Raw genomic sequence first — 17,911 nt, 5'->3', positions numbered from 1 at the left:
TATAACACAAAAGTACATTTATGCCTCAAAAACTCAAAGGGATCCTTATTTACAGTGAAAAATTAATATTTTCTCAACTAATCTGATAACTAATTATTTTTCATGTACATATAATAACTATAGTGCCATGTGTAAATAGTTTTGATTTGTCAATATTCAGTCATTTTAAATCAGTCTTCCTAACCTTGTTGGAGGTACTGAACCCCACCAGTTTCATATGTGCATTCACCGAACCCCTATTTAGTGAAAAAAATAAAATAAAATTTCAAGACATGTTTTTTACTGGTGCACAAAATGAGGCATGCATGAACATTACCTTGTTCAAAGAACATAACCAACACAATGCATGAACTCACAACAAATTACATAATCGCAAATCAGCGTGACTTCTGCTGTTGCCTTTGCGAGACCAGTTCAGATATGCGTTATCATGAATTTAAACGATAAATCAGGTGTGTTCGAACCTCCGCAGCGGAGGCTCTGCCAAACTTCTGAGACTGACTCACCGAACTCCTAGGGTTCGATCAAACCCAGGTTAAGAACCACTGTTTTAAATCCTATCAGTTTCAGTAATGGCCAAAAACATCAAAAACATCAACATACATTTTTTTAATTTAATGGTCGGCCTCGTGATATCTATATCACCTCACCTCACAATACAGGATGTTGACATGTCTTGCCGCCATCTTCCCGCTATGGCTCCCCAAAGGGCATAACAAATCACTTGCAATGTACCGTATTTTTCGGACTATAAGTCGCTTCGGAGTATAAGTCGCACCAGCCATAAAATGCACAATAAAGTGAAAAAAAACATATATAAGTCGCACCGGAGTATAAGTCGCACTTTTGGGGCAAATTTATTTGTCAAAATCGAAGAACAAGAACAGACATGAATGAGCAACAACAGGCTAAAGGATACGGTATGCTAACGTGACATATACGCAAACGAGGAGCTGAGAACGGGCCTGACGTAACATTCTGAGTTATTCAAATAACTATTACATAAATAACACGTTTATCAAACCATTGGTGTCACTCCAATTCATGAAGCTAAGCAAAGTTACAAGCTACAACACAGCTATAAGCTACGCTACAAACCTATGCTACAAGCTATGCTGCAAGCTACGCCGAAAGCTGCAAGCTACAAGCCACAAAGCTACAGAACAGAAAACATCATGCCTGGAGATAGACACAAAGATCGATCTTGGAAATGAGGAACCTCCTCACAACCAGCATTGACAATTCTATCTGTGAACATCGAAGGGTTCTCCTCTACAAAACGAACAATCTTAGCCGCCCTGCACAGCATCGGACTTAGCAGTTTATTGAGAAGGGACAGAAATGTGTTCAGCTGTGGCTGAACCACATCTAGCCAAGCCTTGTAACTGACTGCCTTGTAGCCACGATAAGAAGAACTCCAATTCATGAAATCAATCGATCGTCCTTTATGTAAACAATGCCGCGTATGGCGCTGCATATGCACCGCGCCGCTGACATCGGACTCGTCGTCAGTTGCATTTCTAATTATTCCACAGACCCATATAACGATATATAAAGTATATTTCAAATAACTATCATATTACAACAATATTATCAAACCATCTGTGTCACTCCAAATCATTAAATCCATCGATCAAATTCCTCGTCCTTTATGTCAACAACGCCGCGCGCGCGCCACAAACATCTAGTATATAACTATATTGTAGCATTAACAAAGTACCAGGAAAGACGTGGGTTTGGTAAACGGCTCTTTATTTAACAAAACGAGTTCAACGAGCAACAACTACTGAACTGTAACGATAAAAACATATACAAGTTGCTACACGAAATAAAATATATCAAATAACTATAACATTAATACGTTTTTCAAACCTTGTGTCACTCCAAATCATTAAATCCTTAAAACGTGGGGCCCTTCGTCATCTTCGTCATCCCGTGATTGAATCCTTTGTCCTTTATGTAAACAACCGCCGCGCTGCTGACGTCACTTTCAGTTCAAATGACAGTAATCCCTTGCTACATCGCGGTTCGTTTATCGCGGTTTCACTACATAGCGGATTTTTGAATTTTGAAAATTTGTGGATAAATTCACATATAAATCGCTCCTGAGTATAAGTCGCCCCCCCCACCCAAACTATGGGAAAAAAACGCGACTTACAGTCCGAAAATTACGGTATGTTCTCTCTGTGGCACCGTAGCGCGCGTGTTTCAGAATGCATGCCGTTTGAATTTAGGTCATTGCATTCTATTATATCCTGGATGTGACTAAATAATCCACACAATTAAAACAATGTTAAACATAATGACCGTATTGGCCCGAATATAAAATGAGTTTTTTTGCATTATAATAAAACTGAAAAAGGGGCGGTCGTCTTACATTTGGGGTCTAGACATTCGGGGTCTAGACATTTGACGCCAGATTAAAGCGAATGCTGAACTCAACTCCCCAGGCCAACGTGAACCCCTGTCACGAAGAATAAAAATAAAAATAGCGGTAGCACTAAGACGAAACATAGAAAATAGCGGTAAGAAAGAAAAGAGACGAAAATGAGAGAAGAGATAACAGAAAATGGAGAAACGTAGTGACAATCTGGATAAAAGTGGGTCGAAGATTGGCCAGGTTAACCGGCGTCTGAGGAGAAGTTACGATGCAAACTTCAAGAGGATGGTGATGAATGAGGCAGAGTCTTCAAACAATTGCAAAGCGACTGTGAAATATGGTGTCACAGAGTGCAATGTACGGAGATGGAGAGCTAAAAAAGATCGCCTAAAAAATGCTCACAATCAGAGAAAAACTTTCCGTGGTCCTCAGAGCGGCCGCTTTCAAGAGCTCGACAGGAGGGTGTGCGCGTACGTGGAGGAGAAACGAAAGGACGGGATGCCCATCAGCAGAGCTGTCATTCAGCTCAAGGCCGTGGAAATAACCAAAGCGCTAAACATACCCTCTGCTGACTTCAAAGCAAGCCTCAGCTGGTGTAAAAGAATGATGCGGCGGAACAGACAAATGCTGCGATGCAGAACAAGTCTAGCCCGGCGCCTGCCCTCTGACTTTTTTGAGAAAGATTCAGAAGCCTCCGGTATGTTTGCTCTGTGAGTGGATCCTCAACGCATGGGATGCAGTTTCTCCAAAGAGCGTCATCCACAGGTTTAAAAAATGTTGCATATCAAATGCCCTGGACAGCAGTGAGGATGACGTGCTATCTCCCATAGCACTGGGAGGAGCCAGCGGAGCCAGAGGATGGGAATGAGGACAGTGACAATACAGCGAGGCAGAGGATGTTTGTGAGGAGTAATGTTCTGACATGACAGATCTCAGCTACTCTCAAGTTTAAACCTGTTTCCATTATTTTATTGCAATGCGGCAATGCGGTAGCGCACTGGGTAGCACGTCCGCCTCACAGTTAGGAGGGTGCGGGTTCGATTCCACCTCCGGCACTCCCTGTGTGGAGTTTGCATGTTCTCCCTGGGCCCGCGTGGGTTTTCTCCGGGCACTCCGGTTTCTACCCACATCCCAAAAACATGCTTGGTAGGCCGATTGAGCACTCCAAATTGTCCCTAGGTGTGAGTGCAAGTGCGTATGGTTGTTTGTCTCTGTGTGCCCTGCGATTGGCTGGCAACCGGTTCAGGATGTCCCCCGCCTACTGCCCTTTGACGGCTGGGATAGGCTCCAGCACGCCCGCGACCCCCGTGGGGACTAAGCGGTTCAGAAGATGGATGGATGGATGGATCCATCCATCTTCTTCTGCTTATCCGGGGTCGGGTCGCGGGGGCAGCAGCTTTAGGAGGGACTCCCAGACTTCCCTCTCCCCAGCCACTTCATCCAGCTCATCCCGGGGGATCCCAAGGCGTTCCCAGGCCAGCTGAGAGACATAGTCTCTCCAGCGCGTCCTGGGTCGTTCCCGAGGTCTCCTACCGGTGGGACATGCCCGGAACACCTCCCCAGGGAGGCGTCCAAAAAGCATCCTGATAAGATGTCCGAGCCACCTCATCTGGCTCCTCTCAACGTGGAGGAGTAGCGACTCTCCTCCGAGTCTCTCCCGGATGACCGAGCTTCTCACCCTATCTCTAAGGGAGAGCCCGGACATCCTGCGGAGAAAACTCATTTCGGCCGCTTGTATCCGGGATCTCGTTCTTTCAGTCACGGCCCATAGCTCGTGACCATAGGTGAGCGTAAATCGACCGGTAAATTGAAAGCTTTGCCTTTTGGCTCAGCTCTCTCTTCACCACAACGGACCGATACAGGGTCCGCATTACTGCCGACGCTGCACCGATCCGCCTGTCGATCTTGCACTCCATCCTCCCCTCACTCGTGAACAAGACTCCAAGATACTTGAACTCCTCCACTTGGGGCAGGATCTCATCCCTGATCCCGAGAGGGCATTCCACCCTTTTCCGATCGAGGACCATGGACTCGGATTTGGAGGTGCTGACCCCCAGTTTTTCCTTATTCAAATTTGATTGTTAGAGTTCACTTTGATGGTTAATGCAGTTATTGCAATTTTGTTGTTTTGTCACAGTAGATTGGTTTAGGTATTTACATTTCAAAAACCAGAAGCCATTCGTTTACAAATGTGATTGCACTTTAGTTTGCAAATTAAAATATTCAGATATTAAGATGTGATAGACAGTTTTTGCATGATTTGTATAAAAATTACAATTGGTGTTCAAAAAGTCTTTTTTCAAACTTGAGTCTTGAAAAAGAGGGGGTCGTCTTATAATCGGGGTCGTCTTATATTTGGGCCGCCATGTTCATTAAAAACATCACTAGATAATCATGCATGTGTGTCAGCTTTGGATGAGACTGAATAATGCATATAAACACCTCTATAATATTAATTCTGAAAGAATGAAGCCATATCGTTTCGAGCTAATACTATGAAATCTACTGAGTGAGATTACACTTTTGATGCGAAAGATGCAGTGCCGGATGGTCTTTTGATGGCACAAAAGACACTTTGGAGAACTAATAGACCAGAAAGCGTGGGAGACAGCCCCTTGTATTCACTCGCTACATACGCATTGCTGTAATTAATATCTCCTCCCAACTCATCCACATGAAGATAAGGGTGCTGCTTCGGTCCATTGTCTCACTGCCTTAAATTACGGTCACGGACTCAGCTCGAATTATGTATATAACATCCACAATCTTGCCGCCTGCGTCGGGAATGGCAGACAGTTAACTCATTCAGTGCCATTGACGGCTATAGACGTCAAAGATATTAACCGGATTGGCAGTGAATGAGTTAAGAAAAACCACAGCCAAGCTTTAATGTCACCTGCTAAGTCATCTTTCCAACTGTAAATCACTCCTTGTCTTGGAAATGTTCACGGCACATGCTCGCATGCTTGGATGTACTGCACATGCAATGAAAAGACAGTGCCGCCATGTTTGCTGTTTCCGGTTTGACCCCTGGCAATTTTTTTCTTTTCGTTGTAGAATTAGTTTAATTTGTTTCCTCTTCCTTGTCCAATATTTGTTTATTGTTCAGCAATAAATTACACACATTGCGTCTTATTGGAACCCCATCGTGTGTTGAAAGTGTTGCCATAAAAATGAAATATATCAATATGTACAAGTGTATTATTCAATTCTTGTGCATTTTTCCTAACTAATTACTACCAATCAAGCCAGACATGTAACATCAAAGAAGCCCTCTTTTTTAAAACACAAAAACTACATTCTCTAAAAATTAAATAACTTAAGTGTAAATTAATTGTACTATACTGTATTTAGAAAAATGCTCATTTTTATTACCTTTACATGAGTTCCTGCAGCTTCGAATGTATCTTAAACCATTAGAGCGATAATAAATGTTGAAATATGAATGAGTTTAAGTGTGAATTTGACTTGAGTTTAAGCGTGAATTTGACTTACCTTTTCTGTAATTAAAATTACATTATCTTACATTGTTCATTTGTGTTTTATATGGAGTAATACTCCTTGATGCCAGTTAGCTTCAAAAGACAAGACTTATGCCTTCACCATTTTTGACCAAAAATATCAGAGTTTCTTAATTTCTGTGTTTCTGTTTCCCCTTTCCACAGAGATTATCCATCAGTTCATTTTAGAACAGCAAAAGGGGAGTCGAGTACCATTGTGCATCAACCCTCAGTCGGCTGCGTTCAAGAGCTTTATCAGGTGGGATGCTAGAATGATCATTGTTATAGTTCAGCATCAATAGTTCTCATCTAAACCTGCTAGTCAGCCTAGAAACAATTTCAAAGATGGTTTTGGAAAAGTCACTTAATTGTGATATAAGTAGGGATGTCCCCATCATCAGAGGTGGACATTTCGGCACGTGACGTGAGGTCCCTCAACCCATCACTGACAGACGGCAATGTTGCTGACAAATGACGAGAAATTAAAGGTAATTGACGGACTAAGCATTAACGGAAGTGGGTTTTCTTCCGTCACTGGATTTCTCACCAACTGACCCTCTCAGTCTGTCACTAACTGACTCCAGTTTCACTGATGACTGACGGAAATTGTGTCTTGTTTGTTTGCGTGCGTGAATACATGCCGGGGTTTCTTCGAGTCAACTGCAGTGATGATGGGCTTACATTACATTCCACTGTTGCCCATTCCTAGGTCCTCTCTTCTCTGTTTACATGCAGAGATTCCATCAAAGAGGGAGGAGTTGAAAAAGGAACGGGGACAAGGAAGAAAGTTTGGGCATAACTTACCTAATGAACCAGTGGGAATGGTCTTGAGTGGTTGGCAGCTGTATGGAGCTGTCAATATGTGGAAATTGGCACCTCAAACACCAACATTATATCACTTGACATGACAGAGAGCTTTTTAAATCCTCCTTTTTAACTTTTGTTACTAACCAGAAGTAAATATTCAGCCAAGTCGTCTGTAATAGTCACCTCCAATGTCGACGTTCGATTGAGACCTCTGCTGAAGGTTTCACGTTATTGACGTATCACAAATGCATCGTTTGTGTGTTGGAATTATTACTATCACCACAAATGTCTACTTAATGCTTTGATTCAGGTTTTTTCGTTTCGTTTCGTTTTTCGTTTTGTTTCGTTTATTTCAAACGTGGAAAAAATAAGATTACTGTACACAAATGAAAAGACAAGACAAAATACATGCATATACATATACACATATACATACGTACATATATATATATATATATATATATATATATATATATATATATATGTATATATATATATACACATATACATACATATATAGTATATATCGTATATATATGTATGTGTGTATATATATATGTATGTGTACATATATACGTATATACGTACATATATATATACGTATATACGTACATATATATATACATATATACGTACATATATACACATATATACATATATACATACATATACATATATATATATATATATATATATATATATATATATATAATATACATCTACATCTACATACATACACACAAACTAAAAGAGTAGCAATCAAGATATAACCACAAAGGAAACCATAAATCATATTCACATGCCTGAAAAGGAGTGGGAAGAAGTATAACTTTAGGTCAGTTTGATTGCGACTCTGCAATTAATTTGAATTGCAATTTTCTGGCTCTAGCATTGCATTAGATTGATTAGCATGACAAAATTCTACAGTCTTTGTTTCAGTGTACCGTATTTTCCGGACTATAAGTCGCTCCGGAGTATAAGTCGCACCAGCCATAAAATGCCCCAAAAGTGAAAAAAAAACATATATAAGTCGCTCTGGAGTATAAGTCGCATTTTGGGGGGCAATTTATTCGACAAAATCCCACACCAAAAACAGTCATGAACGAGCAACAACAGGCTAAACGATAGCAACAACAGGCTAAACGATAGGTATGCTAACGTGACAAACACAAACAAAGAGCTGAGAACGGGCCTGATGTAACATATAGAGTGATTAAGGACAACTATTACATGAATAACATGTTTATCAAACCATCGGTGTCACTCTAATTCATTAAATCCATCGATCATTCAATACGATAGCAACAGGCTAAACGATAGGTATGCTAACGTGACAAACACAAATGAGGAGCTGAGAACGGGCCTGACATAACATATAGAGTGATTTAGGACAACCATTACATAAATAACATGTTTATAAAACCATCGGTGTCACCCCAATTCATTAAATCCATCGATCGTTCTTTGTCAACAATGGCTGCGCGTGGCTGAGGGCGCTTGCACTTCAAAATATTCCACAAGCTCATATAACGATAGATAAACTATATTTCAAATAACTATAATATAAGCAATAATATTATCAAACCACCCGTGCACTTTAAATCCATTAAATCCATCGATCAAATTCCTCGTCCTTTGTCAACATCGCCGCGCGTGCGCCCTGACGTCAGCCTCGTCTTTATTCCACAGATCTCGTATATAACTATATTGTAGCGTTAACAAAGTACAAGGATAGAAGTAGGTTTGGTAAACGGCTCTTTATTCCACAAAACAAACTTCCAAGCGTGTGTCGGCGTGGACTTCCAGAGACGATAGCTCCATGGCAGAGGACCGGGCGTGCGTAATGGTCATGTCCGAGCCCCATGCACCGTTCGCGGACAGCCACTCGACCGAGCGCCGGCCCCCAACTCAGTAGAGTAGGACCGGGCGTGCGTAAAAGCCATAATAGTTTTTCAAACCTTCTATGTCACTCCAAATCCTTAATTCCTTTAAACTCTTTGTCCTCCGTGTCACTTAGAAATGATCACCGCTAATGATACCGGTCGTCCTTACGTGGGTCGCGCCGCGCGGTGCCACTGACGTCACTTGAAATAGTAATCCATTGGTACATCACGGTTCTCCAAACTTTCTTTCTGCTGCTCAATTACTGTTTTCAGCTGCATATTTTACAACTTGAAGTTTGTAAACTGCAAAATATGACTTTCTTTTTGGTGCCATTTTTCTTAAGCCCACCCAGTTGATGAGTCACGGCCAACGGTGAAATTTAAAGCGCCCTCATCCAGTTTCGTCTGAAAAAAATATATTTTTTTAAATGTAGTTTTTTGTTTTGTTTATTTGGTTGTTTTATCAAAGACAAAGTCTGCTTTATTGTCGATTTTTTTTTCATATACCAAGACACACAAAGAGATTGAAATTACGTTCCCACTATCCCTCGGTGAGATAGTACACATATCCATACAAGCAACACAAAAAAAACCAAGAAGGCATAAACAATGAATAAATAAGAGTGTTGAATAAATGATAAATAAACAAATAATAATAAATAATAATAATAATAAATATAAGAGGAGCAAACAGACAGTGGACTTGGATATGGTGCTTTAAAGTGTTAATTGCTTTATTTGATGTTTTCTCTATTTTTTATGTTTTGAATATGTTCAAGATAAAGATATAAAAGCATGTTAAGTGATCAACTATACTAAAAATAACATGGGAAGTGGTCAACTATACTTTTAAGTGATGTCTTAATGATCAAGTAAAAATTTGTGAAAAAAAAACATATATAAGTCGCTCCTGAGTATAAGTCGCCCCCCCACCCAAACTATGAAAAAAAACGCGACTTATAGTCCGGAAATTACGGTAATATTTTATGTATGTGTATTTATTTTGTAAATTGACCTTTATGGGTATGGTTTTCTGTTAAACTTTGTCAAAGATTTTCTAAACAATTAGTTTTGGGGACATATGCCAGATTGCACAACAGAGTCAGAGAGCAAAAGACGAGCGTAATGTCATGTGATGGACTAATTATTATTATTGGTTTCAAGGTGCACACGATTTTTTTCTTCTAATATTTGAGTATTTGCAATGCTTTTATTCAATGTTTGAGTCAAAGAGATGATTGTAAATGTTGAATGTAAATACTGTGGAATATCTTTGTTTTAGTTTTCAGTACGAGGTGGTTCTTTACTAGAATAGATACACCACTTGTGCTGCAACTGCGCGTGCTGTAGTAACAAAAGGGAGGAGATCTTTCGGTCCTAAATTCGTGGTGAATTAACGATGATGGAAGTTGGTTAAAGTAACAATGACCAACTAACAATGACACGTTAGGTTGGCTTGAAATAATGACAGACTGACTTACTGGCTCTTGAATTGTGGTGACGAACAGTTATTTAGCGATGACGGAAGCGCGGTAAAATAACGATGACGATCTGACAATGACACATTTGGTCGGCTTGACAATGACGGACCGACGGTGACTGATGAGTGACCCCACTGCTGGCGCACCCATCTGCTGATACCTCATCAATGCATTAAGAATAAACAAAAAAGAGTGCATCCAAATTGTTTTATTGGGATCATGCATAATCCAAATAATTTGTCATAATCCAAAATGAACTTGACTAATTTCCTCACACGCAGTGCGATATAATTTATGCCATAGCTCAACAATTATTGATAACCACCAGCTTGTCCAGTGATGAAGTGATGACATCCCCAAACGAACCATAGAACAAGTTCATTTCCAGTGGGCTTTGAATGGCCCACTGTCAATATGGCCTCGATTGAACTTTATGCCAGCAAACCAACTTTCAATCTTGGACATACATGTTGGATGTTTTTAACCCAAAAAGTGTTAATAATGTAATTTACAAGAGCGCTGATTTCCACTAAGGCCAACTGTAAAGAAAATGGAATTAAGCCTGCCACATTTGATTTTCTCTGTCAAGTTAAAAGCATCTCTCTTCTTGAAATGTGTGGTATTGAGGCAACTTCCCTGGCCCACAACCAAAGCCAGCATACAATATGTCTTGAAAGAATATATACGTGTGCATTGCTAATATTAACTTCACCCACTTCTTGCTTGCCATCTCAGTTCCACAGTAGCACAGCCCTCAGAAATGCCTCCTTCTCCACTGGTGTGGGAATAGCTGCTGTTGTGACTACGGTCATCTTTGCCAACTGTGAAGATGCTAAAATGGAATCATGAAAGCAACGTCTTCTGTGATCTGGGTACCGTTTCACTGGTAGAAAATGGAAGAAAATAAATCCACCAACTACTGTTTAGAAGGTTGCAAATGTAGGAAAAATACTCTGTAGACCAAATCAGAATGTGGTAAATGTCATGTATCATTCACTAGATTTAACTCTACACTTCTCCAGAATGAAGTAAAATTTTTTCAATGTATAGATTTTAAAAACTGATTTGTAATTTAAAAATGTACTTTTCATAAGATTTGCTTCTGACATGACTTTCCCTCTGTGTCAAGGTTTGTACGATTACAACTGTCTTTCCATCTGCACTCAGTTACCAAATTGGCATGAAACTAATATTCAGACAATCGATTGTAGCTGCATCATCAGATTTTAAGGAACTTTTAAGTTCCCCGTTTTTATACAACGATGTTCCTGAGTACGTTGTAACAGGACTTTCTTCGGTCCTGTACACCTCCACAAATGTTTAACCTGTTGTAACTATTGTTTACCAAAGATGATGAGACATACACACACGCCAAAATATTACGATTGTGGGTAAAACGAGTGTGTTGTTGCATATCAGGCCAATTTTAAAGTAAGTATTCTTACAAATGAATCACACTATTTGTATTGGTTTGAGAGCAAATTTTGATCAAGGAAATATCAAATTTATATCCCAAAGAGACTACCATGCAGGAATGCAATTATTTTGAAATAGTAAGTTATACACTCAAATTGTATGCATGTTGTGAGTGCAATTTAAGAGATGATATATGCAAACAAATTTTGTCAGAGGCACCTACAATTATTTATATCATTTTTGATTGGTTACCCACGATCACATCAAGTCAGACAGCAATGAAAAATATTTCTTCAATGGGCGAGACGATTTCATTCGGAGTTCACATTTCTAATGAGATTAGCATGCCAGCATGCTATATAAGTTTTGTGAGTTTCAAATGACATGTTCAGCTAATGCCACGCATGCCACGTGAAGAACAAAATTGGCAATGATTAAGAAATAGGTTTGGGAAGCGAAATGGCTCATATATGCAAGTATATATATTTATAAAAAGTGTTAGAGTAACATTTTAAATTTTAAGTTATAGATGAGTAGAAATAGCAACTGTTCTGTGTCAGTTCATCACATGTGCACCTTCAATTTAAAGCATCATAATCTTGAACTCACTTAAAAGGAGTACATTAAAAGCTCAAAGAGAGCAAAAAGAAAAATCTAGTACCTTGGCCCTCTTGAGTTTTTCCTTGGCTCACTAGCAGTTATATAAAAGAGGTCAAATCTGTGTTCCACCATTCATTGCTGAAATGTTTGTCAACATTATTCTTCCCTGAAACACACACATACACAAAAAGCAATGTAGCATGTTTTCTATTAATCTAATGAATTGAGACCCTTTTGAAACTTTACAAAGACAAATCCATCCTGCAGGACTACTTATTGTTACTTTATAATACCTACAACAGGATGTGAGTTCTCTCTGCAATTAAAATCAAATTCCCATTTTTAATCCTTCCTTTCCCCAGTCTGTGACATATACTAGTGATAAGATCATTTTAGCTCAGATGACAGTTGTGCATATAAAAGGGAGTCCCACAAAAGAACTTCAGAAAACTTTAAGTTTAGAAATAACAGAAGCTGAGAAAAGAGTGATAGATTACAGCTGGCAAGATCCAGTCTTCCTTTGTAAACCGCCTATTTTAAACCATTTCTTCTATGCTTGTTGCTCTGAGGACCGAGTGGACAAATGGAGACTTGTCACCAAAAAGAAAATGCACTGAGCAAGAAAGCAGTCAAACCCGTAATAGCATTCTCTCAAGGTTGTAATTAGTGTATTTGACTAAATTGCCATGTACTTTGACTAGCTCTCTTTATTCATGAATTATCTTTAAAGAGCATAGACAGGAACTAAGTAGCATATTAACATTTTGTTTGTAAATGGTAATGACATGAGGTTTCTGCCCTCCTTGTACACTGTATTCAGAAAAAATAGCTTTGAAGTAAATTATTTAATATATTTTTGGAATTATTTTTTATCCTGTTCTTGTCCTAAGGCATGCGTTCTCCTCACACCTCAAAAGTATGGTTTTGTATATATGTGTAATAGAGAAGCTAATATACACACCAACTTAAAATGTACCACTGTATAGAAATTGTATTAGCCTGCACATTTCTAAGGCTGTGAAGTTAATTTTATTTTTAAACCTTGCATACAAATGTATATATATTTTTTCTTTTCACCCTGCAACTAGTAAATCTAGAGGACAAACTATGCTGTCCAGTGGAGTACACAGTAATGTCAGCTGTATGATGTGTGTACAGTAAATTTGTAGATAAATATAGGGAGAAGCCTTGTTTTGTTATTAATATTCACTCTGTCATTGCAGCAACACTGCGTGAATATGTATATAAAAGATGCACCACCGTGTTGGTCTCTACCTCTTGAGCTCTCTAACTTGGTTTTGTTTACCTCCAAACGTTCATGGAGATGAGTCAAAAACACTTGAATGTCCGTCCAAACTTTTATATGGAAATGATCAAAATTACGGCCCCCCCACTATCGCTTATGTTCTACTAAACATTCAACACCAAATTTGACTCATCAAATGTGTGTGTTGTTGTTTTCTTGCATTTCCCATCAGTAGCCAAGGGTTACCCGACTGTTAGCAAATTTTATAATCATAATAACAATAGGACATTAACGTTTGGCAAGGAAGAGTTACTTCTTAACCCTCAATGGCAGTGTATTCAAAACTCAAATTCAAGGACGTAAATGGATACCACTCTTCAGACTCTTCAGTGTGTGTCAATTTTTGTCAAATTCTGCTTTATAATTTTTTCTTCCCATTATTATTATTTTTTGTATTCCTACAGTACAGTTTTTCTACATTAAAAATAGAGCATAAAAATATTTTAGGAAAATTAGGGGCTTTGGAGCAGAGGAGTGCATTTTAATTCATATCAATGAAGAAATCCATTTGAGATGAGGCATGGAACAAATTTAACTTGTAAGTCAAGGCACGATTGATACATAGTCTGAACATAGTCTGAAGATGTATTAAGCACACACTGACGAAAGTTGAAATATTACAAAGTGGTCATCTTAAAAGAATCACATTTTATTTTGGGTTACTAGAGCGGTATAAATATATTGAGATATTGCCAATAGACAAAACATCTGAGCCTAGCAGTCATCATTTTTGGGATTTTTAAGTTTTGTACTTTTATTGTTGTAATTGATTTGATTCTTTGAATTCTATTACCATATTTTTTTTCATCCATGCCAGTGTGGCCTTAACAACCAATTTCTATTGAACATCTTGTTGCACTTAGATGGATCTAAATTGATTTCAGTTAAGATTTGAAAGGGCACACACAAGGCATCATAGTTTACGGATTAAAATTGCTTGTTGCAAAAGGATGCAATATAATTTTTCATACAAGCAGGTCTGAATGCATGATGAGGTTGTCGCTGGTGTATGACTACTTTTCATGCCAAGCTAGACTGTAGGCTGCTTGTATATTTACTCGAGTGGTATGGTGACATCCAACTTTTTCTTCAGTAAAACTTTACTGAAAGACAAAGATGCAATTGAAAATATACAATTTTGACAAAATAGGAAGCAGTATTACTTACATGAATAATGTAAAGCTATACATGGAAACCTATGAAACTTGTCCAGAAGCCATAGCCACACTTTCACTCTATCAGTACTGGTTTTGATAGATCATTGCCTTTCATAAATTTCAATTTTCAGTTTCAAATTTCAAAACATACTGCATGTGTTAATTAGAAACTGAAGTGTAATTTCTCAGGAATGAACACAACTATTTGTGGTCCAAGGTGTTACTCTTCCTTGCCATCGCTTACATGATAATCTTGTTGATAATGCCTTTTGCATTGTGTTGGAATGAAGTACTTGAATCAAATTATACTCATTACAAATATTTGTTGAGTAATAACTGACATACATACATCTACGTGAAACTAACCACAATTTTACAACCACTGGATTTGTTTACTTTGCTACTTTTAAAATGTTTGTATGATGTGTAATATTTTAATCAGATGCACTGTATCCTTAATAAATCTACACACACACACACACACACACACACACATACACACACACACACACACACACACACACACACACACACACACACACACACACACACACACACACACACACACACACACACACACACACACACAGAACATACATGCATTCATATATCTATTAAATCAGTGGTTCCCAACCACCGGGCAGCGGACCGGTATCGGTCTGTGGGTCACTTGGTATCGGGCCGCCAAGCCGCACAAGAAAAAAAAAATATATTTTTTTTTATCGACGATCAATTAATTCAGGTCAAGACGCTCGTCCCTGTCACGTGACATGTTTTCCCAGTCGAGCCCGCAAAGCTAGCAAAAATGAGTAAGAATTTATTTTGAAAAATATAAAAAAAATGGCGATTCTCTCCCAATTACATCCGTCGGTTCAGGTCAAGACGCTCGTCTCGGTCACGTGACATGTCACCTCAGTCGAACCCGCGAAGCAATCAAAAATGAGCAAGAAACAGAGATGTTTGGAAAACTTCTTCGTAAAGGGAAAAAAGCCCAATGAGGAGACGGAAGAAGAAGAGGCTACGACTTAGAAGAAAAGGAAAGCTGCATTTAAAAGAAAATTTCTGGAGTCCTACTTAAAATATGGATTTATCGCCTAAGGTGACTCTGACGCGCCAAGCCCCTTCTGCATAATATGTGGCGACAGGCTAGCTAACGAGGCAATGAAGCCTCCAAAACTGCTTCGGCACATGGATACCAAGCATCTTGCATTTAAAGCCAAACTTTAACCACTTCGGTTGTCATTGTCTCAGATTACGCCTAGATGGGACCGGCTTGTTTCTCAGAAACAAGCTCAGTGCTCCCACTAATTCAACGTAATGGTGAGTTTTATTTTTATGTCGTTTATACTTGTTTTTATGCCAGTCGTATCATTTTATTTCATCGTATTTATATATTATAAATGTATTATTTATTTATCTAAATATTTATTTATATGAAGGCCGGTCCGCGAAAATATTTCTGACACGTAACCGGTCCGTGGCGCAAAAAAGGTTGGGGACCACTGGTTTAAATGATTTCCTTCTGAACTGTAAATCAAGGTTAAAATTCAGTATCCACTTGATGATTGTCAGTTTGGAGATGTGAAATCTAGCCAAAAGATTCATCTGGAAATTGGTAACAAGATTAAATGTGACATTTAAAAAAAAAATCCATAATTTTTCTGTCTTTTATTTGTATCTTGATCAGACTGCTTCATTTTTATCTGAATCTTTCAGTCCAAAAACTTGGAATTAGTTTTGTTTGTAGCTGACTGAAACAAACTTAATTTTAGAGTCTGCCAAAATCTTTATTACATAGATTGACCCAGTGCCAGTGTGAAATTTATTTTAAAATGTTTTGATCCAAAATCTCCTTTATCCTTCAGCTCCTGCTTTGGATGGATTGGCTTACTTCATTTCCATGGTGGCGTCACAAGAGAGCATCACCAAACCTTTGTGGCTGCACAAAACAGTGAAAGCACACTTAGTTATCATATTTCAAAGGCTGAGCATTCATGTTTTAAACAATTGTAGATATTCATTGTAACGTATAAACAAAAATAAAAAAGAAATAAGTAAATGATCAATTAAATCAAGTGAAATAAACCAGCAAGAATTCTGGCTTCCACAAACCGGTAACATGACCCTGAGGCACACAGACTAGTCCTGTCATTTGTCGAGTTACATGGTGGCTAGGATGGTAAAAGATGGTGCGTGAGTGTGTATTGGATTTGGCCCAGACGAATTGGCTAAGATGAAATTCCAAATTTCAAAGCTTGACATGGAAGACCTGAAGAAGGGGGCCTGAGTAGGGGTTACTTAAAAGTTACTTCTTCATAATTAACTATGGTTAATTGGTAAAGGGGAATTTGTTGGTTGAACCAGTAAACCTCCATTCCCGTTCCAAATTTCACCAGAAGATGGTGCCAAAGTCAGATTGCCCTAACATAGTAAATTAATAGTTTAAAAAGTCATTGATTAGATGAAGTCTTGTTCTGAGGCACAGCAACACACAATTTTGGATTAGGTTATATTATTTTGTTTTGCTATAATATACTTTGAAACTGCTTGAATATTTTAATTTGCTAACTAGGGAATGATACATGTTAATCACAGTTAGAGTAAGCTGCAATATATTTTATTTTATTCTGCTTTGCAATATTGTATAGTTAGTAGCAACTTGAGCAGCATCATAGCACTGATGTTTCATTTACACATGAATGTATTAAGAGTTGAGAAAGGACAAGGGGCTGACAGTGGTACCGTGGGTGGAAGACTGCAATCCCACGCTTGAGCTTGACCTAGAGGTCACCAGCTTGTCAAAATACGTTTTGAAGATGCTTGAGTGTTTTAACCTGCTAACTAAGAAAATCCACGATCATAGTTATGATTGTGTTAAATTGACTATTGTGAAAGTATATGTTATTATTGTCACAATGTTTGATCAGTATCAAACATGTATGTAATATTGATGTTCCATTTATACATGAATGTATGAATGTGAGCGAAGACAAGGAGGCAGAAAGGGTTAATGGTGATACTAAGTGGTGGGAGACTGAGGTCCCACATATGAGCGTGACCTCGGTCACGTTCATCCAGTTGAAGCCTAAACAAAATGCTGTTTGACGGAACACAAGTCAGAGAAAAAACATTTGCAAATGTCACGTTGATGGACAGTTGACAAGATTTGGGAGTGGAAAACAGGATGAAGCATTCCTGAGAAAATTTTGACTTCCGTGAGAACATGGTCACCTCATCTGGTTGAATCCGGTTGAGACCGGCTGAGATGCAGGTGCAGTCTATTCTGGAAGTATTTGGGTCATCTGAGGCCAATGTATGACGTCATGGAAAAAACTGGTACGTGACCAAGCAGGTATAGTACCCACAAACTGGACTGGTATA

General features: G+C 38.6%; 2 protein-coding genes across 6 annotated transcripts in view; one reads left to right on the top strand and one right to left on the bottom strand.

Annotated features, from left to right (window-relative positions):
- The window catches only part of nlk2 (nemo-like kinase, type 2), a 50,543-nt gene extending 35,424 nt beyond the window's left edge, over positions 1 to 15,119 (top strand). Inside the window, exons 10-11 of one of the 2 annotated variants that reach the window (XM_088381962.1) lie at positions 6,046 to 6,139; positions 10,787 to 15,119. In XM_088381962.1, the coding sequence (XP_088238088.1) occupies positions 6,046 to 6,139; positions 10,787 to 10,841 (149 nt within the window). In that variant the 3' untranslated portion in view covers positions 10,842 to 15,119. Of the gene's footprint in view, positions 1 to 6,045; positions 6,140 to 6,263; positions 7,051 to 10,786 lie in introns of those variants that run through there. The other variant, XM_088381963.1, reaches the window with a different exon arrangement.
- LOC148394824 (Na(+)/H(+) exchange regulatory cofactor NHE-RF4-like) overlaps positions 9,468 to 17,911 on the bottom strand; it is a 49,526-nt gene continuing 41,082 nt past the window's right edge. For 3 of the 4 annotated variants that reach the window (XR_015859664.1, XR_015859663.1, XR_015859662.1), the window contains exons 12-14: positions 16,422 to 16,469; positions 12,129 to 12,233; positions 9,516 to 10,883 (exon numbers count right to left, since the gene is read on the bottom strand). Coding sequence is in view for 1 of the 4 variants with exons in the window: in XM_088381970.1 (XP_088238096.1) it covers positions 16,440 to 16,469 (30 nt within the window). In the remaining 3 variants the exon portion in view is untranslated. Of the gene's footprint in view, positions 12,234 to 16,421; positions 16,470 to 17,911 lie in introns of all 4 variants that reach the window. The other variant, XM_088381970.1, reaches the window with a different exon arrangement.

The sequence above is a fragment of the Syngnathus floridae genome, chromosome 7, assembly GCF_059516105.1.
Source record: "Syngnathus floridae isolate MCC-2025c chromosome 7, RoL_Sflo_1.0, whole genome shotgun sequence".
NCBI classification, from domain to species: domain Eukaryota; kingdom Metazoa; phylum Chordata; class Actinopteri; order Syngnathiformes; family Syngnathidae; genus Syngnathus; species Syngnathus floridae.
The sequence above is the reverse complement of the archived record's forward strand: the minus strand, read 5'-3'. Positions and strand labels throughout refer to the sequence as shown.